Source organism: Heterocephalus glaber, unplaced genomic scaffold (genome assembly GCF_053883595.1).
Source record: "Heterocephalus glaber isolate CG9 unplaced genomic scaffold, H.glaber_assembly_v1.0 deba00001461, whole genome shotgun sequence".
Taxonomy (NCBI): domain Eukaryota; kingdom Metazoa; phylum Chordata; class Mammalia; order Rodentia; family Bathyergidae; genus Heterocephalus; species Heterocephalus glaber.
Genome location: NW_028258308.1, coordinates 7,409,907 through 7,434,013, shown reverse-complemented (window position 1 = coordinate 7,434,013; position 24,107 = coordinate 7,409,907). Strand labels below are relative to the sequence as shown.

The 24,107-nt window shown below is 37.8% G+C and overlaps 1 protein-coding gene across 1 annotated transcript in view; it reads right to left on the bottom strand.

Moving 5' to 3' along the window:
• The window catches only part of Galntl6 (polypeptide N-acetylgalactosaminyltransferase like 6), a 1,152,292-nt gene that overhangs the window by 52,741 nt on the left and 1,075,444 nt on the right, over positions 1 to 24,107 (bottom strand). The window contains exon 10 of the mRNA XM_004852932.3: positions 17,106 to 17,327. Coding sequence (XP_004852989.1) covers positions 17,106 to 17,327 — 222 coding nt within the window. The remainder of the gene's footprint in view (positions 1 to 17,105; positions 17,328 to 24,107) is intronic.

Genomic DNA, 24,107 nt, shown 5'->3' with positions numbered 1-24,107 from the left:
GTTGCCAGTATCTTAGTATGGATTTTTGCATCTATGTTCATTAGTGAGATTGGCCTATAGTTCTCTTTTTCAGTTGGGTCTTTCTCTGCTTTGGGGATCAAGGTGATGCTTGCTTCCAGTGAAGTATTGTTTTCCACCCTTTAACTTTCAGTCCATGAGTTTCTTTGTGAATTAAGTGTGTTTCTTGTATGCAGCATATTGTTGGATCTTGCTTCTTGACCCATACTGCCTGTCTATTTCTTTTAATTGATGAGTTGAGCCCATTAACATTGATGGTTATAACTGATACGTATTGAGTTATCATTGTTATGACTTTATCTTTTTGTTTGAATCTCCCCCTTTGATTTTAATTTCTTATCCTGCCTAGTGGATTCATTCTGCTGGGCTTCCTGGGGTTGTGATCCTTGTTGTCTTTTCCTACAATTTTGTCTAACATTTTTTGAAGTGCTGGTTTCATATTCATGAATTTTCTAAGGTGCTCTTTCTCATGAAAGTACGCCTACCCACACGCCAAAGGTTAAAGCAAGACCCATATCTCTCACCATGTTCTAAACTAAAATAAAAATGGATCAAAAAATCTAAATATTAAAACAGAAACACTAAATCTGTTGGAAGATAGATTAGGTAGAACTCTTGAAGACATTGTTATAGGCAAAGACTTTATGAACAAAACCCTGATCACATAGGAACTATCGCAAAGAATCAACAACTTGGATCTCATCTTATTAGAAAGCTTTTGTATAGCAAAAGAAACCATCAACAGAGTGAAGAGACAACCCACAGCATGGGAAAAAATTTTGCCAGCTGTTCCTCAGACCAAGGACTAATATCTAGAATATATACAGAACTAAAAAAAAAAATCAGACCCCCTAAATTTAAAGACACAATCCAAAAATGGGCATCTAAAATGAATAGACACTTCTCAGATGAATTAGAAATGGCAAACAAATACATAAAAAAATGTTCAACATCACTGGTCATTCAAGAGATGTAAATTAAAAACAATCCTGAGATTCCATCTCACTCCAGAAAGAAAGGCTTTTATCAAGAAATCAACAAATAACAAGTGCTGGTGGGGCTTTGGGGAAAAAGGAACCCTTCTCCACTATTGATCAGGGTGTAGACTGGTGCATCCACTGTGGAAATCAGTGTGGAGATTCTTTTTTTTCCCCCATTAACTTTATTGGTACATTTTAGGTATAAAATACAGTTACATTCATCATTGGGATCTTGTACCATTACATGAGTCTCTTGGTTCTTATTTATTTCCCCTTCCCTTGCCCTCCCTTCAACCCCTCCACCCTTCCCTATTTGCAAAGGCCTTGTTTTCAGTTTTTTCCTCTTCTCATATTTTTTACTTTCCCTTTTTTCTCTTGCCCTACCCCTCCCAATTCCCCTGCTCTTTTGGACCTTTTCTTCCTGTTACACAATGTCAGTTATACATTTTTAAAATTACAATATTAAGATCTAGGAGACATTACCCCAGATTTTACAGAATTTAAAAGGATATAGAAAGCATATTACAAAAATCTGTTTTGAAATAAATTTGACAACTTCTAAGAAGTAACTTGGAAGACAAATTAATGAAACTAACTCTGGAGGAAATATAAAATTTGAATAACACCTATTAAAGAAAGTATATTCCTAGCTTGAAAACCTACTTGTATGACAATAGCAGGCTCATAAACATTTTAACTGATAAATTATATCAAACAATTAAAGCAGAAAAAAGAAGGAACACTTCTCCCCTCATTGTAGGAACTCAACATTGTGCTAATCCTAAAACTGGATAAAGATAATAGAAGAAAAAAGTATGAACATAGATAGAAATTTGTTTAACAAAACAAACTATTAGAAGTCAGATCTGGCAGGATGTAGAAAGTGGTTTTGTTATAGGGATGGCAGTGTTTGTTCAGCATTGGAAGATCCACCCCCAAAAGTCATCATTTTAACAGAGGAAAGGAAAAAGCCATATGATCCTGTCACTAGTTGGAGAAAAAGTATTGGACCTAAACTCTACAGCTGTTCATGGTAAAAGCTATCAGGAGACTAGAAGTAGAACAGAACCTTTTCAACAAATTAAAGACATGTACTCCATACTCCCAGCGAAAATGCCTTATATGAATGGAGAAGATACAATGCTTTCTCCTTAAGGTGGGGAATAAGGGCAGATATGCTTACTCTCTATCTGTCCATTAAACTTTGAAACCTAGTCCCCACCAAAATAGTCTGGCAATAAAATGACACAATTAGGATAGGATTGGCAAGGTAGAAGCAAAATCTTTATATGTAGATGAAATGATCATCTACAGAGAAAATACTAAGAAATCTCTAGGAGCCCCTAGAACTTGTACTTGAATTTAGTAGGATTAGAAAACACAAGGTATATATAAAAATTCAGCTCTGTGTATACTTGCTATAAATGAAGAATTGGATATTGAAATTTAAAAGTTATGTAGGAGTACAAGGGACCTAGAAAAGTTAAAAACAAAAACAAAAACAAAAACAAAAACAGTGTTGGAAGGCATTTAATACCTAATTTTAAGACTTCTTCTAAAGCTACAGTAATCAAGGCAGTGTTGGTGTAAGGGAAGACATTTAGATCATTGAAATAAAACAGAGAATCTAGAAATAGGACCACACATATATGGTCCCCTGAGTTTTGAAAGATTATTTAACATTAGCATTTTATAGAATATAAACTCAATTCAAGAACTGAGGAAGAGATAGTGTTTTCAGCAAATGGCACTAGAACACCTGGTATCTGTATATAAAAAATTAACCTCAACCCTTTATTTCCATACATGAAAATAACTTGAAGGGATCTATGAACCTAAATATGAAAGCCTAAAAGTATAAAACTTCAAGAAGAAATAATAAGGGAAAATGTTTATGAATTTAGGGTAGGCAAGAACTACCTAGGATACAAAAGACATGATGTATAAAAGACATCAAATGAGATTCCATCAAAATTTAGAACTTTAAATGACATCATTAAAATGAAAAGTAGTCCTTAAACAGACCATATTTCCAACGCATATAACCTATGACCAGAATATATAAAGAATTGTTAGAGCTCATTAATAGACAGTCCAATCAAAAAGTAGACATAAGAAGATGACAAATAGCCAGTATAGCACAAGGAATGGTGTGCAACTCTAGAATCAGAAACATACTAATCAGTACAATAACAAGATTGAATTATACACTCATTAAGGAGATGAAGTTAAAAGTTTTAAAAGCCTTGTCATGAATTTTTCTTTTTGTTGGATTCTCTTTTGCATTTAATTTGTCATGCCCAATGGATTCATTCTTCTGGGTTTCCTGGGGTTGTGATCCTCATTGTCTTTCCCTAGGATATTGTCTAAAATTTTTTGGAGTGCTGGTTTGATATTCATGAAGTTCCTGATGTGCTCTTTATCATGAAAGTATCTTATTTCTCCATCAATTTTGAAAGATAGTTTTGCAGGGTACATCAATCTGGGTTGGAGGCTATTTTCCTTTAGGGCTTGAAATACATCACTCCAAGCTCTTCTTGCCTTGAAGGTTTGCATTGAGAAGTCTGCTGTGATTCTGATGGTCTTTCCTTTGTATGTGATTTGTTTCTTTTCTTTCACTACTTGTAGAATTTTGTTCTTCTGTTGGATTTCTGGAATCCTAACTATTATATGCCTATGTGTAGATTTTTTTTGATTAAGGCTAGCTGGAGTCCTATATGCCTCCCTTATCTGTATGTCAAGTTCTTTTCCCCTGCTTGGGAAGTTTTCTGCCATCACTTCTGTGAACAGTTTTTTTATGTCATCTGCACTCTCTCCTCTTTCTTCATTGACTCCAATCAGTCTTATGTTACTCTTCTTTGCATTGTGTAGCAGCTGCTAGATTGATTTCTCATGTTCCCTTACAATTTTAAAGCAATTTTTCTTTTCCTGGTCACTAATTGCAATCTTATCTTCTATATCTGAAATTCTATCCTCACATTGGTTCATTCTGCTGTGTGGACTTTCGATGGAGTTTTTAATCTCTTGGAAATCTGTTTGTATTTGTTTTATGGATTCTATTTGTTTCCTATGTTGGGATTCTATCATGTTCCTCAGATCCTCTATTTTTTTATCTGTGTCCTCTCTAGATTTATTAATCATATCTTACACCATGAGCAAAATCTTTGCTGTTATCTGAGTAATTATTTCTGATTTCATTTTTCCCATATCCTCTTTTTTTGCCAGTTCAGAGAGTCCAGGTGGTTGAGTATCAGATTGTTCCATCTTGTTTCCCTTTGGGGTTGCTGTAGGTGATCTGGAAGTCTGTTTTTGAGGCTTGTTTATATGTCTTCTCATTTCCATGGGTAGGAGGGTGCTTTTGGCATCCACGCGACTCACCTTTTCTGCCCTAGGAGCTTGGGATGACAGCGGGGGAGCTTCCTTCTGAGTGCTGGGACTGGCTCAGCTTCTCTGCCCTAGGAGCCTGTTATGGCAGCAGGGGAGCTTCCTTCCAGGTGCTGGGACTGGCTGAACTTCTCTGCGCTAGGAGCCTGGGATGGCAGCGGGGGAGCTTCCTTCTGGGTGCTGGGACCAGCTCAGCTTCTCTGCCCTAGGAGCTTGGGATGGTGGTGGGAGAGCTTCCTTCTGGGTGCTGGGACTGGCTCAGCTTCTCTGCCCTAGGAGCTGGGATGGTGGTGGGGGAGCTTCTTTCTGTGTGCTGGGACTGGCTCAGCTTCTCTGCCTTAGGAACTTGGGATCAGTGTGGAGATTCTTAAAAAAAAACCCAAAATAACAAAAACCCAAAACTCAAGGTTCCATTCAGCCCAGCTATTCCTCTTAGTATCATTCTGAAAGAATTAAAATCATCATATCACAGTGATATATGCACACTCATATTTATAGCAGCACAGTTTGTAATAGCTAAATCTTGGAAACAGCCCAAATGCCCATCAACAGATGAATGGATAAAGAAGATATGTTTTTTTTTTATACAATGGAATACTACTTTGCCATAAAGAAGGATAAACTTGAGATTTTTATAGCCAAATGGATGTACTTGGAGACTGTACTCTTATGTGAAATAAATTGGACACACATGTTTGAATACCTCGTTGTTTCTTTGGTGTGAGAAACTGAGAGTGTAAATAAAGACAAAAATGTATAATAGATTTTGGGAAATGGTAAGAAAAATGTTCAAATGAGGGGAACAAGGGAGGGAGATGGGGAGGGAAGAAAGGACAAGAAAAGAAAGAAAGGACAAGAAAAAATGGAAACAAACTTTTGTAAACAAGGAAAGGAAAAGGGGTTGAAGGGAGGAGAGGGGGATGGGAAGAAAAAAGAAGCAAGATATATACAGGAACAAATTCTCTATGATTAATATTATCATTATGTATATCTAAAATGTACCAATAAAAAATAAACCTCCTACTTTTTAATACCCTAGAAAAAGGTTACAAGGCAGCATTACTGAAGCACAATTGCATTTCTGGTATATACACAAAAGAACTGATAGCAAGGATTCATAGTGTACACAACAGTGTTGTTTAGCATAGTCAAGTGGCGGAAGCAACTTGAGTGTCCACTGAATCAATAGAGAAAATGCAGTATATAAATAGAATGGAATACTACTTAGTCTTAAAAAGGAAAGATTTTCTAACACATGCTACATAGATGAACCTTGAAGACATTACAAGGAGTGAAATAGGCCAGTTCCTAAAGGAAATGGATTGTATACGATTCCACTTACATGAGATACCTGAAAGGGTCAAATTAATAGAAAAATTAGAAATAGAGGTTACCAGGCAATAAGGGGTTGTTAAATATTGCAGTGGAGTGAACTGTGTCTTCTCTTCCCCAGTTGAAGAACCCGGTTAATTCTCAATGTAATCGTATTTGAAGATAGGACTGTTAGGAGGTAATTAAGGTACAGTTATAAGGATGGGATCCTCACCCACCTACCTGGTGACCTTCTACGAAGAGAAAGGCAGGGAGACCTCCTCCCACCACCCCAATACACCCATGGCCATCTAACCATGCAGCGATGAGGGTGCTGCCTCCAAGCCCAAGAGGAGTCTTCACCAGAGTCCAAGATACTGGCATCCAGGTCTCAGGCTTCCAAAAATGTCTGGAACTGTGAGAAAGTAAATTTCTGTTGTTTAAACTCCCTAGTCTCTGACGATCTAAGTTGACCAGTAATGATGGCTACAGATTGTCAATCTTCAATAAAATCTGCAGCTAGATAGCTGAGATGGCTCACGGCGATGTGGGCATACTCAATGCCACTGGTGAAGATGGTAAATTTTTATGTTACGTGCATTTTACCACAATGCCAAAATATCATGTGGTGCTTATCGACAGTTATTGGGAGGATGATTTCTGTGTTCTGTAAATCCATAAAAGGGAGGAGGACAAGCTGCAGGTCATACAAGGCAGGAATGAGCTCCACTGCTGAGGAGCGAAAATTGGAAGACACTTATGCTCAAAACAGCATCTGGGTAAATACAGTTTTCTCAGTATGCTTAGAACCAATTAAGGGTCACATCAGTAAGGTGATTCATGCTCACTTTGCACAGGAGGAGAAAAGTTGCAAAGCATTATGTTTTCCATGTTGGTGTGTGATGGTTTTAGAAAAGAGAACTGACTGGAGAATGCCAAAAGGGCTTGGCTTACTAGAGGAAGTAAGTTAAGATCAGCTCCAGCTGCAATAAAAAGTGGTTAACATTTTTGTTTCCATTTTACTTCTCCTCTTGCTTTCTCTGAATCAAATCCCTTTTAATACATACTGTCTTATCTAGAAACTAACCAAGCTTATTTTCTCAATGTACAACTCAGGTCTTCACAGCCAGGCTTTCCAGCTGTTTCACCAGCATTTTGTCAATGAGTTGAAAGTCACGGTTCCTAAAGCCAGAGAAAATGTTTGAATGAACTGAGAGATGCAAAACCAGTTTTTTAAATTCTGTAAGCAAATTTATAGTTTGTTTCCAGGGGAGAGAAGAGGGGAAGGAGGAGAACAAGGAAGAGAAAAGAATATTTGGAAAATGCAGGACTTTTGAATGTGAACTATTCACCCCTCACCCCAAATGTCCTGACTGAGTCTAATTCTATTGAAAACAACTTGTTTTTCCAAATTCAGTCAGTTTGTTTGTTATTTTTAGCTTTCAACTTCTATCCAGGACACTTTATGGAAAACTGGACCAACTTTTTTTCTTCCCTCCCTCCCTCCTTCCCTTCCTTCCTTGCATCGTTTATTTTTTGTAACAGGTCTCTTATGAAGTCCAGGCTGGATTTGAACTAGCCATGTAACCCAGAGTGGTTTTGAACTTGCAGTCCTCTTACTTCAGCTTCCTGAGTGTGGGATTACAGGCCTGTACTACTGCATCCAACTAAAATTGGACCTTTTAAGGAAGGGGGAAACAGTTTTCCTCAAGAGAGACTATTTGCTCACTTTCATTTTGGTATGGAAGGGATCTTAATATAGTTTGTCTTTTAGATACGGAATCTTTTAAATTTTCATTGTTAATAACTAGCATATTTGAATTTTTGGGCAATTTTGAATTGTTTTGGCTTTGAAAGACGGCCAGAAGCTCTTAAAAAACAACACTCCGGTTACTGCTTGCTATTAATTTGGATACAAGAATTACCACTAGTACTATTATCATTATTATCAGTACTCCCTTCTCTGCCAGTGCTAATAGGTGACTTCTGTTAATTACCTGTCATGCACTAGAAATTGAGATTTACATCAGTTATTGCAGTTAACCCCTCACAAACGCTACAATACAGAGACTATTATTCTCACTTTACTGGTGAGAAAACAAAACAAAACAAAATTAAAATAACTAGCCTGATTCTAACATATCCAGTAAATATTAGAGATGGAATCTGAGCAAACAGAAGTGTTTGGGAATTCAGTAGATCTGAGGATGTGTTCTAACTTGTGAGTAACGGAAGTAGAAGGCCATTTCTTACTAATCCTGTGTTTGCCATAGCACTGCATAATATGGATTACATGTGGCAGAGTGAGCTGATTTCTTGTTTGTAGAATAAAAGATTGAAGAAAGTTAACAAATATTTAGCACTTTATGAATTATCTCAATTTTTAATTTGGAAGTTATTGTAATTTTATTTGCTCACTCCGTGCACTTACATTAGGTAGTCAATTAATTCAGGGGATGAATTATGGCCTTGCTCTTTGTTGGGGGGCACAGGCTGGGACTATGGAAGAAAAGAACATTGCAGTTCTGTCATGGACTGCCACACTGTGGCCACAGAGATGTGGTCTCATCAGAAGTCATTACACGCATTAAAGAGGATTTTAAGAACTTTAGGATTTAGTCAGCATGCTGTGAGTGATGTATCTCTTTCCCAAAATGATAAAAATCACTCATGCTCACTGGCGCTCTCAAGTTCTTAAGCTGCATGAGAACAAGCCCTATGTCTGAGGTGCTCACCTATTATCCTTAGAGATTAGGGCTTGGTTCATTCATAGTTACAGAATGGGAAAAATGAATCAAAATGATAGGTGAGACTGTAGTTCCATAAGGTCACCTGAAGGAGAGAAGATAGTCAGAAAAACTTCGCAATGATCCACCGAATCCTTAGTTTAGGAAAGAGTAATATTCAGTAATGCAAAGACAGAAAAAGGGGGCTGTAAGGTGTATGCCACTTAAATGGTGCTCAGGGCAAAGAGCTCCTGCAAATATTCCCAGCCTCAGTGGTAGCGCTGTCCTTGGGATGGAGCTGATGGCAGGAAGTGAGAGCCAACAGACTTTGGCTTTCTTCTGGAAAACCTTGATACCATTAAGCATTCTCTTCATCTTTGTTGTTTCTATGTTCATTCATGTTTGATCTCAGTTTTGACACTGATTTATTACATATTGTATATTATCTAGAAAGTCTTTCATCTTTCATCTTATGGTCTATTTTCTTTTTCAAATCTTTGGTACTTAGCATGTTTTATGTTTTTTCTACTAGTTATCTTTACACTTGCAAAGATATCTGAAGTTTCTTTCTTTTCCTTTTTTTCAGAGAATGCCTAACTGTAGCCTCCTCTAAGCAATGCCAATGTTAACACTTTCCCCTTTCCTTCTATCTCTTCGGAGCCATGACTGAACATATATGATATCCTTTTACTCCTAGTTAATGCCTATGGGATAGTCAACAAACTTATTCTGATTTCCATTTCTTTCTCAAGTTGTTACTTGTATTATTTTCACACTGTCAGATCACATGCACTTTTTATATGCTTCTATCCTTTTAGTTATCTTCTATCAGACCTCTCACCAAGGCTCTGCAAACATCTTGTGGTTTCTGATGCTCATTGTCTAGCAGGTGCTTCAGAAAAAACTTTTAATAAAACTAATCTCTAAATTCTTGAATGTTTATAGCTTCTTTTGATGGTATTCATGTTTGAAGGATAGTTTGGTTGAATATAAAATATTTGGCTCATATTTCATTGTCTTGAATATCTTTGCAATGGTGTTCATTTGTCTTCTGGTAAAAAAGTGTGCTTCAATATCTGTCTAATTTATTCTTTTTAATTCAGTGCACAAATTTTTAAATCAATTAAAATATGATCATTTTATTGAAAGTATTTTAGCATTGATGATTCTTCATTGTATATAAATTCAAATCTTTTTTTGCATATATCCTCCAATTATATAGATTTATTGTCTTTCATTTTTTAGGGCACTTCTTTGGAATTCTATGTTGCATCTCTTTTGTCTGTTGTCCTAAATCTTTCTGCGAATTATCTTTTCCCTCTTTTCTTTGTTGTCTACTCTTTTCTCTTTTAGTGCCACTTTTTCTTACTGTGCTTTCCATGATCTTTCTTGGCTTTTTTTTTCTAATTTAAAACTTCTTATCTGAATCTCTTTCTTTCCTCATACATTCTTTAGTCTTCTCATCTTTCTTTTCATAAAGTCATGTTTCATATTCTAGTTATCTCATTTCTGAGCTGTTTAATTCTGATTTGTATGGTTTTTTAATCAACAAAGTATTCTTTTAGCTCATTTTGAAATCTTACTATGTAGTTTTCATCTTCTTTGTAGCTACATTTGTAGTATGATTTTTTTTTCTGTTGGAATTATATTTGGTTCATTTTTATCTTGATCCTTGTATTTCTATATAGGGTTTTATCATAATCTGCTTTTATTTTCTATGCATAAATGAGATAGTTTGTTGGGCTATTAGGGGAAGATTCCAATGTAGGGCTCTCTTCTCTGTTATTGTGAAGTATTAAACAAAATGGCCTTTTTATAAAGGCATTTTTCTTCTTTCAGGGAGTTTGATTCGCAAAACTTCCAGCCACTCAATCTGCGTTATCTAGAATCCTAAGGGTCTTTGCTTCCAAAGCAGTGCTGTTACCTTTACATGCATTTGCCATTCTGTACTTTCTGAGGTCTATTCCGGACTCCTCTCTGGTAGCTCTTGTATCCGTGGGGTTTCCAGTGTTTTGTTTTAGATCCAAATCACAGGTGAGACCATGAGACTCTATTTTTTTTGAAAATGGAGTATTCTGGTGTTTCTGAGCAACTGTGGGCTGAGGCTACACCAGCTCGTCTTCTGTTCCCATGCCTCCTTACTGGTTTCCTGTGTTCTCTTTGCACTGGTCCTTCGCTGGACCCTTTGAGAAAGCTTTTGAACTTCACTGTTAATTTTCAGATTTGATTTCTGGTGTGTAAAGGACATTCTCCTTTTGACACTGAATTCTTCTTCTTCTTCTTCTTCTTCTTCTTCTTCTTCTTCTTCTTCTTCTTCTTCTTCTTCTTCTTCTTCTGCTTCTGCTTCTTCTGCTTCTTCTTTTTGGTACTGGAGATCGAGCTCAGGTCCTTGCGCTTGCGAGGCAGGCAGCAGAACCACTGAGCTAAATCCCCAGCCCACTTATTATTTTTGAATCCTTTCCTTGTAGAAGTGTCTGTACTCACCCTTTCTTTTTCTACCAATTCCTCATCTCTGCTGGTCCCAAAATTATCTGCTGCTGTGTGATGTTCAGGTTACACTAACTCATGCTATAGAGTCATTGAGGGATTTTCTGCCATTCTTTTTATATGAGAAGATATCCATGGGTTTTTTTCCTCATTATTCTAAATGTTTGATCTGGTCTTTATGATTAAATAAAATTAGGCTGAGTATGTAGCTCAGTGGTAGATTGCTTGCCTAGCATGCATGAAGCCCTGAGTTCAATTTCTAGTACTACCAAAAATATAAAAAAAGATTCTTTGTGACTGTGTGTGCTGTTCTGTTTTTAGAATTGGAAATCCTAGTATATTTTAAGGAAGAATATTATAAAATATAAAATATTATAAAAATGTAGCTTTCATTTTCACCATCATTTCTTACTTGGTACTCCATAAAACTAAAATAATAATTTAAACAAACTAAAAAAGAGAAATCCATGGTTATACTTAAAATGTCATTTACTCATCACATGAGCCAGAAAAGGTATATATTTATGTATGTAAATATATATCACCTGCAAACAGATATTTTAAAGAAGAACAAAAAAAATGGAATGAGAAGACAAGAAGTTTTGATTGCCATATTTATATATGCCATGGGGAAAAAGAAAAACAGGTTTGTTAGCTCTGAGGCACCTCTGATTCTGCTATGACTTGAATCAAATCACCACAGTTGAGGCACTAAGATATTCAGTTTGCTCATGTGGGGATATGGAACTAAAATCATGTTCATTGCAATGCACTTTATCTTCGTAGCCCTGCCTCAACTACTAAGAATTCAGAAAACACATAGCAAAGCTTGAAAGGATAATGAAATTCTTTGTGTGTTCTTACATTTTTCTTAACTTCCTTTCTGAGTTCGAGAGAGATGAATTAGCATAGTGTACCAGCACTGCCTCTACCTGGGAAAATAAATGACAGATCAAGTCAAGTCTAACACACTGAGAATGACAAATCATGTCTGAATGACTGCTTAATTTAAAGGTCTGGTTTGATGATATATAGCACTTGAATGCCAGAGGTGGTTCCTTGCATAGTTGCCAAGGGAACAGCAAGATGATCTCACATTGCAGCTTTTCTACTTAGAAGGAAATTCCTGGAAACTGGCCTTGGATCTCCAGAGAGAAGGCAGGAAGCCTTGCTCTCGGTGCAGAAAGAGCCGGCTTTACCCCTGCATTGCACATCACAGCGCTCAGATAGGACATGTTTGAAAGAGGCAGCTTCACATTGTAAGATGGTCTTTTAGATAATGCACCTCCTAGTGTTGAACTTTCTTTCACAGAAGCAGATATGAGAAATTTGAAAAGCCTGTGCACTGTGAGAATATCAGAAGAAAGAGGAAGCAAGCACGTTTAAAGAAATCATGAGCAGCAGCCTGAAACAGAGGACTGGAATTATTCAGAGTGCCTGTCTTTGTGAACATCTCACAACCCAGGATGACATTCATCTTGGGGAAAGAATTTAAATAAGCAGCTGAAATAGTTAGGTACTGAGATGAAATTTGAAAATAAAGATTTTTAAAAAGTTTCACACAATTGCAAGATGACAAATGGATGTGCTTAAATTGGCACACTGAGGACAGTAAGCAGACACTTTGTAAAAGAATTTATGTCACTGTTTGGGAATGACACCTTTGTCTATTTTATATCTTTTATTCTCTCTTACACATGATATTTAGAATTCTGCAGAACTCTTTTTTCTGGATATTAAAAATGACTTTAGCAACTTCATAAATTCTAAGGAGGGGAAGGGATAAGAAGGAGAAAAATAATAGGAAATTCAATTTCTTTCATTTAGCATCTTGACATTAAAGAGACATTCCATATGTGAGTGTTTTAAGAACAGTTTCCACTCCATACCAGTTCTTACTCTGAGCAACACAGTGTCCTGTAAATGCACATTGCTGTGTGTAGTGCTAAGGGACTTACTACAAGGCTCAAAATTCTATTTAGTCCTTGGGCTTCAGCGTCTCCTCAATTCTACCACTACTCCTGTGCAGCAGAAGATGGAGCGGCTTTTGGAGAGTACTTTTCTATTCAACGTAACTTTTATCTCTTCTGCCTTTCAAGTAGAAGCTGGCATAGGGCTTGGAAATTGTTGGACCAGCAGCTTTTTACCTTTGGAGTTTCTCCTCCTTCCCCTTTGGATGACAGAGTGGAGTATTTTGGATCATAGGCCTGACGGTCCATCAGAATCAATCACTACCTGATTACTTTCTCCTGGACAAGCTTTCCAAAGAGGCGAATTTTGTCTGGTGAATGAGTGGGAGGTACAGAAACTCCTCCCAGGTGGAGATGGAGGGAGAGCCCCTTGTGCTTTGTGGAATCACAGATGCACAGGCAGCGGACACAACAGTGAGTGTTGACAGGACAACAGGGAGTCGGGATCCTCCACTTCTTCACCTTTCAGCCACCCAAGAAATATTTACTGAGCACTTACTGTACACCTGACATGATTCTTTGGTGCCAGATTAAATTGTTGAATTAGCCCAAAGTTTGTTCAATTTGCCAAAAAATTGGTTGCAGTAATACAAGCCAACAGAATTCAGTGTCAAAGAGTATGTGTTCTAGTAGAGGGGATACATATGAAACATGATTCATAAATAAATTACATAGCTTGATATGTAGTGATGGATGGTAAGGAAAAAAAAAAGGAAGAATAGGGAGGTTTATGTGCATGCACATGCATACATAGCTAGTTCAGATAGCTTGGTTTAAATAGTTTAGATAGCATGGCCAGGGAAGATTTTACTGAGGAGATGGGTTTTTTTGAGTGATGAGAACCTGTAGAAAGGGTTGAGAGGTGCCTCAGATAGGATTGCTGAGGTTGGAAGATTCTAAGTAGTGGGAGCAGCCTATGCAAAGGCCCTGAGGTGGGATTGCACTTAGCCTGTTTGAGCAACGGCAACGAGGCCAGTATATCTACAGAAGATTAATCCAGGGCTTGTAAGAGGGATGCAACAGAGCTCAGATAATTTAGGATCTTTGGTTTTCATTTCTCAAGAGATGGTTAGCCTTTGAAGGGTCTTGAATGGAGGAGTGGCCTGATCTCCTATTTTCAGAGGACTGTGGTGAGAATAAACTGAAGGGGAGAAGCAGGGAGATGAGTTAGGAGACACGGACAATAATCCAGCTGAATTTGTCAGGGAAATGAGTGGTGGTTTATAGGCTGTTTAGTCTGTAACATCCTTTACAAGCTGGGTTCCAACTACCAGAGCCAAAAATTGCCTAAGCACTTCATTGTTTACCTGGAATCCAGCTGGCACATCGAAGCAGATGGAAAATGGTTCCAAGTACAAGTGTATAAAACAACAAGTTGCCCTGCTGCTTGGCACAGTTCTCCCTTAAAGGCCTCTTGTGTTTGTGTTGCTCCTTCTCATAACTGCTAGAACAGCCACAGTCTTCACTCCCCTTTTCACTTTCTTACTAAAACAGCAATGACCCATTGCACTTATTTAGGAGCTTTGCCTGGTCTAGCTATTAATTTAAACTTTATAGGAAATTAAAAAGCTTTCTCATATACTGGATTGGATCTTGGAACTAAAAAGGGATATTAGAGGGAGGAAAAAAAGAAATGGAGGAAATCTACATAAAGACCGGATGTAGTAAATAGTTTTATAACCAATAGTTAACTGTGATGATTACTATGGTGAATATACTCAGTCAATGAGGTAAGTATAGAACGTTAACTCTAGAAGCAGCCAGATGAAGGATGTATGTAAACTACCTGTCCTAACTATGGGATATTCCTATAAATTTAAAATTCTTCTGAAGTTAAAAAAAAGGAAATAAAAAAGCCCCCTCAAAGGGAAAACTAATCACACAAGTGTGAAAATTTTGAAAGCCTTCTTTTCAGAGATTAAATCGGCCCACAGATATATTCTGTACTTAGTCATCTTTTTAATCTATTACTATATTAAGAACTGGGTTGTTATTATCTAATGCAATACAATTAGAAAATCACTACTCTTTTTATTACTTCATTTAGCTTAAACTGAATTTCAAATTTTTCACTTGCCCCTCGGATTAAATGCACACATTCCACTTATCCCTAAGATATACTCTTCCTTGGGAATGGATTTGCTTCAAGATTATTTACCAGTATAAAGTCTTACCATTTGTTGATTTTCTTTCTTTTTTGCCTTCTTCCAATCTTCTATGACTTCATTCTTGGTATCCACCCACATCTTCACTGAATAAACTTGATTGAATACAACTGACCCTTAAAACTATATGTCCATTTTGTTCTTTTTTACACTAAAATCTGACCTTTATTTGTTTACTGTTTTGAAGCTTTGGGGAAAGAATTAACCACTATGCTAAAAAAAACCCTGATTGTATGAGCCAGAAATAATGAATGCACATGTCTCTAGGGACAGGCAAGTGACATAAAGTGTAAGGCAGTAAAGTGTAATGAATAGAAACACAGGCCTACTCTATTGGATCTTAAAATGGTTCTTATTTTGACTATTTCTGGGAAGTCATCACTTTTCTAGAATCTCAATGGAGCCCGTTTCCAAATAAATGAGCCTGTTTCCATATAAATACGGGTTATGGATTAGTTAGGTAATAAGAGAAAATGTAACTGATTACAGTTTGAAGTAGTCACCAGATAGGAACAAAATTTATGTTTCCACATAAGGCAAAAAAGAAAATTGATGAAATTTTAACCTAATATTGACTGGCACAATGGTACGGTGGGGTCTTCACAGTTATTTGTCAGGACAGCACTTAAGACAACATAGAAAGCCGGCAAGCAGATTCTTAGCCAAAAAAAACTTTAGGAAGGAGCCCTGTACTTACAAATATAACAAATTTGTGTGCCTTCCAGTGTGTTGAGCTAAGAAAGTTCTTTCTAATGTCAACTTTGAACTTCCCCTGCTGTAAATTAAGCGCATGGTAGACAGGTAAAACCAATACAATCAGAGTACCATTACCAATTTCAGGGAGGTCTTAATGAAATGTTTAAGAGACAAAGGATGAAGTCAAATAAGCCAACCATGTCAGGACCACAAATATATACCAGAAACATGGGGAGATAGAACACATAGTGGTAGCCTTGACTCCTGTATCCCTGGGATGTGCAGGTTCAGGGAGAGAGCAGTATCTTCTTGGACCCTCTCAGCAAAACCAACTGTACCGAACTGTGACTGGCTGATCACTCCAGCTCACCAGGGAAGGGTCCTCTGGAGCTTTGGCATCTCCTCCACACTCCAAAGTGAGCTTTTTGTCACAGCTCTGTGGCCACAGACCCTAACTAAGCAACAGCATCTTCTCACCTACATCACAAAGGATGTTGACAGAAAAGCTCCTCTAAAGGCATAATGGTCAGTTGGAAGGCTGGAGAACTGCCACAGTGCTATATCCAGCCCCACCCTGCCTGCATTGCCCCTTGATATCCACAGCCTAAAATAGGTTAAATTGCTACAATAAATCCACCCTATTTTTACTTTAGCACACTCTTTTATACAGAAAAAAGCTACAGTAACAGCAATGAGTGCAACAAAACCCCTGTAATAGTCCTTTTTATGCCCAAGGATAGATGTTTTAAATTTGGAACCTGTGGCTATTTTGCCCTTTCTATTTTAGTTAGCGAAGTGGAATCAAACAGAAGCATTCTAAGGTGGAAAGGTCAGGGCTGATTTAAGGAATCAGGGTGGCTCCTGGATGGCCCGTGTGCTATGGAAATGCTTTCTTTATGATTCTACATGGCACATGCTTGTTAGGAAAACAGCCAGTTCCCCCTGTCGCCTTGTATATGTCCATATAAACAGCAACAGGGTTGTGCACAGAGGTCAGAGAGGGATTTTATCCTGGATATCACTCTGATCACTCATATTTACACAGTAGCACAACTGATATTTTCATACTTTTCAAGCTCCCATGGTAGTTTCACTAATTTCAAGTAAAAATATTTTCCAGGTGCATTTGAAGAAATCCATTTGAGGGGTCACCAGTTATGGTCAATAGTTATGGGCTAGCCTATTGACACGGAGGGCTGAATTTTTACTTGTCATAATTGCTGGAAAGTAGTTGGACATTCACTTCTCTGAGGTGATTTCAATTAATCCTGGTTGGCTGTGGGGGAAAAGAGTGAGGGTTACGGGACCCTCCCACCGCTCAGGGCTGTGGGAGATGGACAGGCTCACTGGGAGAGCAGGTCTGCTCACCTCCCCCCAGGCAGCTGGTGGGGGCTCCACCGGAGGGTAGTACTTAGGCACGTCCCAGGCCACGGCAGCCATGAACCATTTGAAGTCCTTGCACTTCAGCTGTTTTCGAAGCTCCTTCTGGGCTGAGATGTCCCCAGTGGAGAGGTGCCGGTACTCGGGCCGCCTCTGGTAAATGTATTCTGCAAATTCATCCATCCATGTCTCAGCGACCCGCTTCAGGTTCTGTGAGGCAGAAAAACAAACACATCATCAATTGACTTCTATGCTCAAAGGGTGGTTTAAGTTCCACCCGAAGTTTAAATGAGGAAAGTAAAAGAAATAAGACAGCCGCAGGCAACTCCGGTGGGTGGCTTATTAACAACGACAGTTTTTCTAACTGCAAGGGGTGTGATCCAATTAGCCTGTGGCTTTGCACACATTCTGCTTCCCATATGGGGTTCAATAGCCAATTTGGCAAGTGATTTATCTGAGCTGGTGAAGATTCAGCTCACAATTACATCAACTTTCTAACTCCTGTTATTTCATGAATATATCTATATATATCTTATTTTTCACACAGAACTAAAGGAGGAAAACTGGAGGGAATGAAGTTCTTAGGAATCAAATTGCTTAAAGCATTTTAAGAAACAGACATATTGTAAAGTATGAGGACAAACAAGTGTTACTTGTTTCTTTCAACTATAGTGAAAGAGACTGACATTGCTGAATTCAATACCTATGTTCTGATACTGTGACATGTATACCAATCACAATCAGAATTTACTAATTTACTATATGATGATAGCGCTAAGGAAAGTAGCAGGGGCCAGTCTTCTGGGAAGATGTTCTCTGGGGAGTGGGAGAGGAAGAGAAAGAATGACGATAGGAAAATAAGCACATTCCTTAGAAGTAGAAGATCGTAGGGGTTTCAGAATAGGAAGCTCAGCTTTCTGTCATTTTTTAGATTGAACAAGTTACTTTCCCACTGTCAGCCTCAGATTGTTCACCTGCAAATGGCAACAATAATATGTACCTAGGTCATGGGAGTGGGTGTTGGGTTAAATAAGGTAACACCTGTAAACTGCTCAGAACGGTACTTACAACAGTATAGATACTATGGAAAATAGGGCTATTGTTATTATTATTACTACTATTATTATTAGTGGTAAAAAGTGAAGGGTTGGACGTTGGCCAGTTGGGGTATTGGGCTTGGCCACACATGATACAACTGTTCCTATGGCCTTTGAGAAGGGCTTCAGTGGCACTGGGAAGCTCTCTGACATCACTTCCAGCCCTAAAGTGCTAAGTGATGATGAGAACAACTGTATTTGCCGAGAAGTTTTTTTTTTTTTTTTTTTTGTGAGTTTTGAGGCAGGGTCTCCCTTTGTAGTTCAGGCTGGCCCTGAACTCACTATGTAGCCCAGGCTGGCCTCGAATTCGAGGCGATCCTCCCGCCTCAGCCTCCTGAGTGCTGGGATCACAGGCATGCGCCACCATACCTGGCTTGCCTGGAAGTTTTGATGCCTCCATCTTTAAGCACATTTCCATAGGCTGGTGTCCCCTAGACTCTGGTTTTTATTATTTCTGCTTCAAGTTCCTTATTTTAAGTGCTTGGTTGGCATGAGTATTAACATTCCCTAGCTTCTCATTTGCACTTAGAAGACAATGAGCACAATGGCTGGAAAATTCAGTAAGACCTAGACATAAGTGAATAATGTGAAAACTAGTGATAGTTAGAAAAATCACTATTTAAAAAATTGCTAGGAAACTCTAATTCGGGTCTGGGAGCATGCCCAAACTTGGCTGGATTTGGAGTCACAATTTCTGACATATTATTCCTACTGGGATCTTACATTCCACCTCCAGTGATTCTGCCATTTTCTGCTATTGTCCTTGCTCTATGTCCTTCATGGGCTTTTTGGTCACTTTTGTCAATAATGAGCTCAAAGAAAGGCTCAGTTAATACAGTAAGATGCAGAAAAGACCACTCTGATTTCTTGGCTTCTGTTCTTCCTACCTTTCTGAGATACCTAGTGAATAGATAGGTGGGTAAGAAAATGATATTGACCATGCAAGAATTATCCCCTGAAGGGTTGTTATGTACTGGTGTTGGTGGTGTAATATCCCATCACCGTTATTTCTCCCATAACGCTTTCCATTCCTCTCACTCCATTTTACCTTGACAGCTGGACAGAGCTAACTTTGTTTTGTAATATTCTAGCCCTTGCCACTGATTCTGAATTGCCCAATTAATTTGGGGATATGAAAGGAAGCAGATGATGTCTTGAGGTCCTAAACTGGGAAGACACCATCTACTACATCCATAGCTGAAACCTAAGTGCGAGTCTTCAGTGTCATCTTGTCAATTACATTTCATGTGGACAAATGGTTTGAAATACATTCTATTTTTGTTTGTCTTCAGACAGGTAATTTTTATGATCATTAGCAAAAATGATAGAATAGAAAAAATTAGCTGATAATCTTTAAAAAGTTTCATTTATAATAAAATTTGGTTTTAGACTGTAGTTCCAACCTTTTTTTTCCTAAACTGAAATTATTAAATATAGTGGAAATATTTTAATTTTCACATATTTTACATTTCTCTGATAAGTGAAAGTTAAAAGTCAGGAAAAAGCAAAGGCAGAGAGACAAATTACCTGGGAATAATGAGAAAGTGACTTTATTAAGGAGGAATATGCTTGAAAAAAATGATTTGTCCTGAATCTATTTGACCTGTATAAATAAGAACTTTTAAGCTGAAAGTGGAAAAATAGATATCTATTTTTGTAATGAAGTGTCCGATACCTCTTGTGGTTCCAAGCATGTTAGATCATCTGGACACTCTAATCTTTAATAATTAAGAAAAAGATCATACTATAAAACGAATGAATAAATGCAGAGCTTGCCTATGTATCTATTAATAAAGGCACTAAAATAAGGACAGTGAAAAAAAGGTGCCATTGCTAAAATGTAGATTTTTGTTTCTTTGGTTTTTATTAGTACACATTTTGATACATGATGAATAATTTATCCAGGGGAGTTGGTACATATTCATATTGTTGATACATATCACATGTTAATCATTTTTACTTTCCGTTACCCCCTTCTATCCCTAGATTGCTATTCCATCTCCAAAAAGTCTACCTTCCTGTGTCCTAATATCTATCATTTATTCTGCTCTTTAAATTATATATACTTTGGGTTTCTCATATAAGAGAAACCATGCTCCATTTAAACTTTTTCTGATTTATTTCACTTAGCATTATGATTTTAAGCATTTTTCTACAAATTTATGCTTCTTTATGGCTAAGTAGTACTCCATTGGGTATATAAACCACTTTTTCTTTGTCCATTCATCTGTTTATGACATATAAGCCATTCCCAAGATTTAGCTACTGTGAGTTGTGCTACTTTTTTTTTTTAAGTTTTTGAAAGACCAATGGGAATTATTGCAAAAATTCAAAAAGTAACTGGTCAGTCCAGACTCATTCAATTGGAAATGATTCAAATAGTGATGATAAGTGCCAATACCAACAAATGATAAGCAATACCAATAAATGAAAGGGGCAGATGACAGCAGGTTGGTAAATTGATAGCTTTAGGAAAGCTGCAGTGCAGTTAACCAGGGGACTAACAGTTAGCTCCACTTTGTCATGTCCTTTCCAAATTGAAAGACACTACATTTTAAGTTTGCTGATTTCTCAAACATACCAAAGCATGATCGCAGACATTTTCAGCACTAATGTCAAATCACTGATTCTCTTTCTTGTAGTTTTCCCAGAGACAATAAAAGAGAAACAGCATAATAATTGCAAAGACTCAATAAAAAGAATAATAATTGTAAAGACTGCAATAGCTGGTTTCTCTTTAGCTCTGACTTTATGTTTTTTTAAACATAAAGAAAACATACTGGCCTTTCTCTAATGTTCCTGACAACTCATTACACACCTTCAATTACAGGTGCTCTATTCACTGAAAAGAATTTCCTATCAGGAGGAAACTAATTTTTAATTGTAGTACTGAAGAGAGAAGCTTGCATAGGCAAGTGCTCTATCACTGAGCTACATCCCCACCCCAGAAAAAAACTCTCCAAACTGTTATTATGGTCAAGGTAGAGGTCCTACTCTGAAATCATCCAGGTGTCCGACCAAATAAAACCACTTTGAGGTCATTATTCTGGAAATAGCAATGTTCTATGTTAATTTGTCACCATAATGAATCAATACTTAATTTTTGGGAAAACATTAATACTACAGCACAAGAAGAGTTTTTTTTTTTATAGATTGTAGAATAAATTCAGTCATTCTAGGGAATAGTCATAATAACACACATTTGAGCTCACTGGAATAAAAGAGCACATATACACACTTTCAAATACATGGAAATAACAGAATGAGCACAAAGCAGTATTTCTTCCTTAAATGTTCTTAGCTGTGCAAACTTGTCCAGAATCAGGAAACTGAGACCTCCCTATAACATCCCTTCTCAGAGAGGGCAGAAAAGAAAAATAATTCTGGGTTGTCCCATGTGTCTTTGTAATTGAATGAACTTGGATAAAGGTACTCAGATGTCCAAAAATGGTAGTCAAGATGGAAGAAAGAGTGTGCACATCAAGAGATCTATACAGGCAATCATTTACTCCTGAACTGCGAGAGTTCCAGCTATGGAGGTTGTCTTTTTATGCATGGAGCCAGATGTTAGCTGGATTTTGTTTTTTTTCTTGAGATTTAAACAACTGTGCTTTAAAGTCAAATTGCAAGTCTCTGTCCTCCTCAAGATTTCTGTGGAAACCCCCACCCCCCACTATATGTTTTTATATGCATCTTTCATTCCGGCTGCCGATTTGGGAATATTTTCTGCTAGAATCTTGCCCAGGGTTTGCTCTCTACTCTCTGTCCTGAAGATACTCCAGTGAGGAATTGATATGGTTTGGGTCTAGATGCCCTCCGTCCCCAAGCTTCATGCAGTCATAGGTGGTTTTTTCAGAGGTGGCTGAATCTAGAGTGTGTGATGCTGGGACTAAGGTTGTGTGATTACTAAACCAGTACACTGATTGGTTTGGGACCTCCCTAATCCCGGTAGTCTGGATAAAATAAAAGGGGCAGAAAGACACTGTTAAGGTCTTCGGTTGCTTTGCTATCTTCATCTGCCATGACTATTGTCTCTCTGCCATGTGCCACCCTGTCTTGGAGCCAGCTGATTATGAACTGAAGCCTCTACAAACTGTGATCTTTTAAGTTTGGGTGTGGGAATTTTGTCTCAGCAATGAGAAAAGTAACTAAGTAACTAAGACATGTATGTAGTCACTTTTCCTCATCTCTCCTGTACTTCTCCAGTAGGTCTTCTGGGCATTAACTTTTACTGAAGATTTTCAGGCAATGAGAGACTTAGATGACTGAACAACAAATAATGTTGTAAGATGGAATATTTGGCCACCTGGATTCTTTCCAGCAATTTGGTTGCTATAGGAAATTTCTCCCTGAACAAAATTTCCTCCTTTTATCTGTGGCTTCCTGCCCTGGTGCCATCCTCTTCAAAATTCTTGTCTTATGTCTCATTTGTAGGGCTGTACCAGAATATCATTATTTCTCTCCCTTTCCATGTGCATTAATTCAGCTTTCTCATAGTTTCTCCCTGCTCACCTTGGACAAACTCAGGGATGCTTTTCCATAACCAAAATATCCTTTCCAGGTGTTTTTTAAAAACAAGATAATTCTCCTAAAATAAATTTAACAGCTCACTCGTATTATACCTCACCCTTAAGATTTTTGCTACATAAAGATTGCCCACTATTTAAGATATTATGAAATAGATTTATATCTTAGTCCCTTTCCTCATCATTAGGATAAAATACCTGGCATACATTTCATAACTTCAGGAGGAGAACTTTATTTTGGCTTATGATTACAGTGCCAGGTCAGCTAGCTCCAGGGCAGAAAGAGCATGGCAGAGGGGCATAGTGGAGGAAAGGAGCTCACATCATGGTGGCCAGGAAGCAGAGAGCAAAGGAAGGAGTTGGGAAGGAAACACAAGCTTTCAGTTCATGCTCCCTAGAGTAGGATGCCTGTCTCTAACCACACCCCAGCTCCCAACAGCAAGTCAGACAGGAACTCATTAGTGTGGCAGCCCCATGACCTCGTCACCTTCCAGATACAGAAACATTTGGGGGGACATTTTAGATCTAAACCACAACAATCCTTGACAGCCCTCTTTAATTTTATTTTCTTACATAAAGCCTGTTTATACGAACTGCTGTAGTCATCATCTCTGAAAATACAATTACTCCCTGCCTGTGTCTATATCAGCATCTTCTGTGCATTCTCAGTACTGTTTGTCTGATCTCACCAACTCCTTGAAACTCTTTTCTTATTTCTCCCAATTGAGCTGTCAGATAAAATGCATAGCACATAGTTAAATGTGAATTTCAGTTAAGTAATTTTAAAATATAAGCATAACTAATACTTGAATTATTAATATTACACAGGAATGCTTATACTAAAAATTATTTGTTTACCTGAAATTCAAATTTAGCTGAGCATCTTGTATTTTTATTTGCTAAATCTGGCAACCCTGCTTCCAATATACATCATCTGCATATAATACGCATTCCATCAGTGTTTTTTAATTCATTAAGTGACTGTATGTGCAGAATCTGGCATATTTTGATATTATTGTCAGTACAGAGTGAATGTTTTGCTTCTGTAGAAATTATTCCAGAGAAGTTTCAAGCAGCTTTCTGCTCAGGAGTCTGATGTAATACACTGTTGATATAATATAAACATGCAATCCCACTGCTTTTCCGTTTCTAACAGGCAAGATCCTGCTGGCACTCTATCTGTGAAGCAAACAGGGAGGCAGCCTCAGAGTTTAAGGAAATAGTATAGCTAACTGGTAGCTAGAGACAAGGACTTAGCAGGCTGGAATGGACTGTTTAGGCCATGATGCTAACCTTGGCCTGGTTACAAATAAGGGGTGAAGATCTCTGTCTGAATATCTGAGCTGGGCTTCATCTAGGACCCAGTT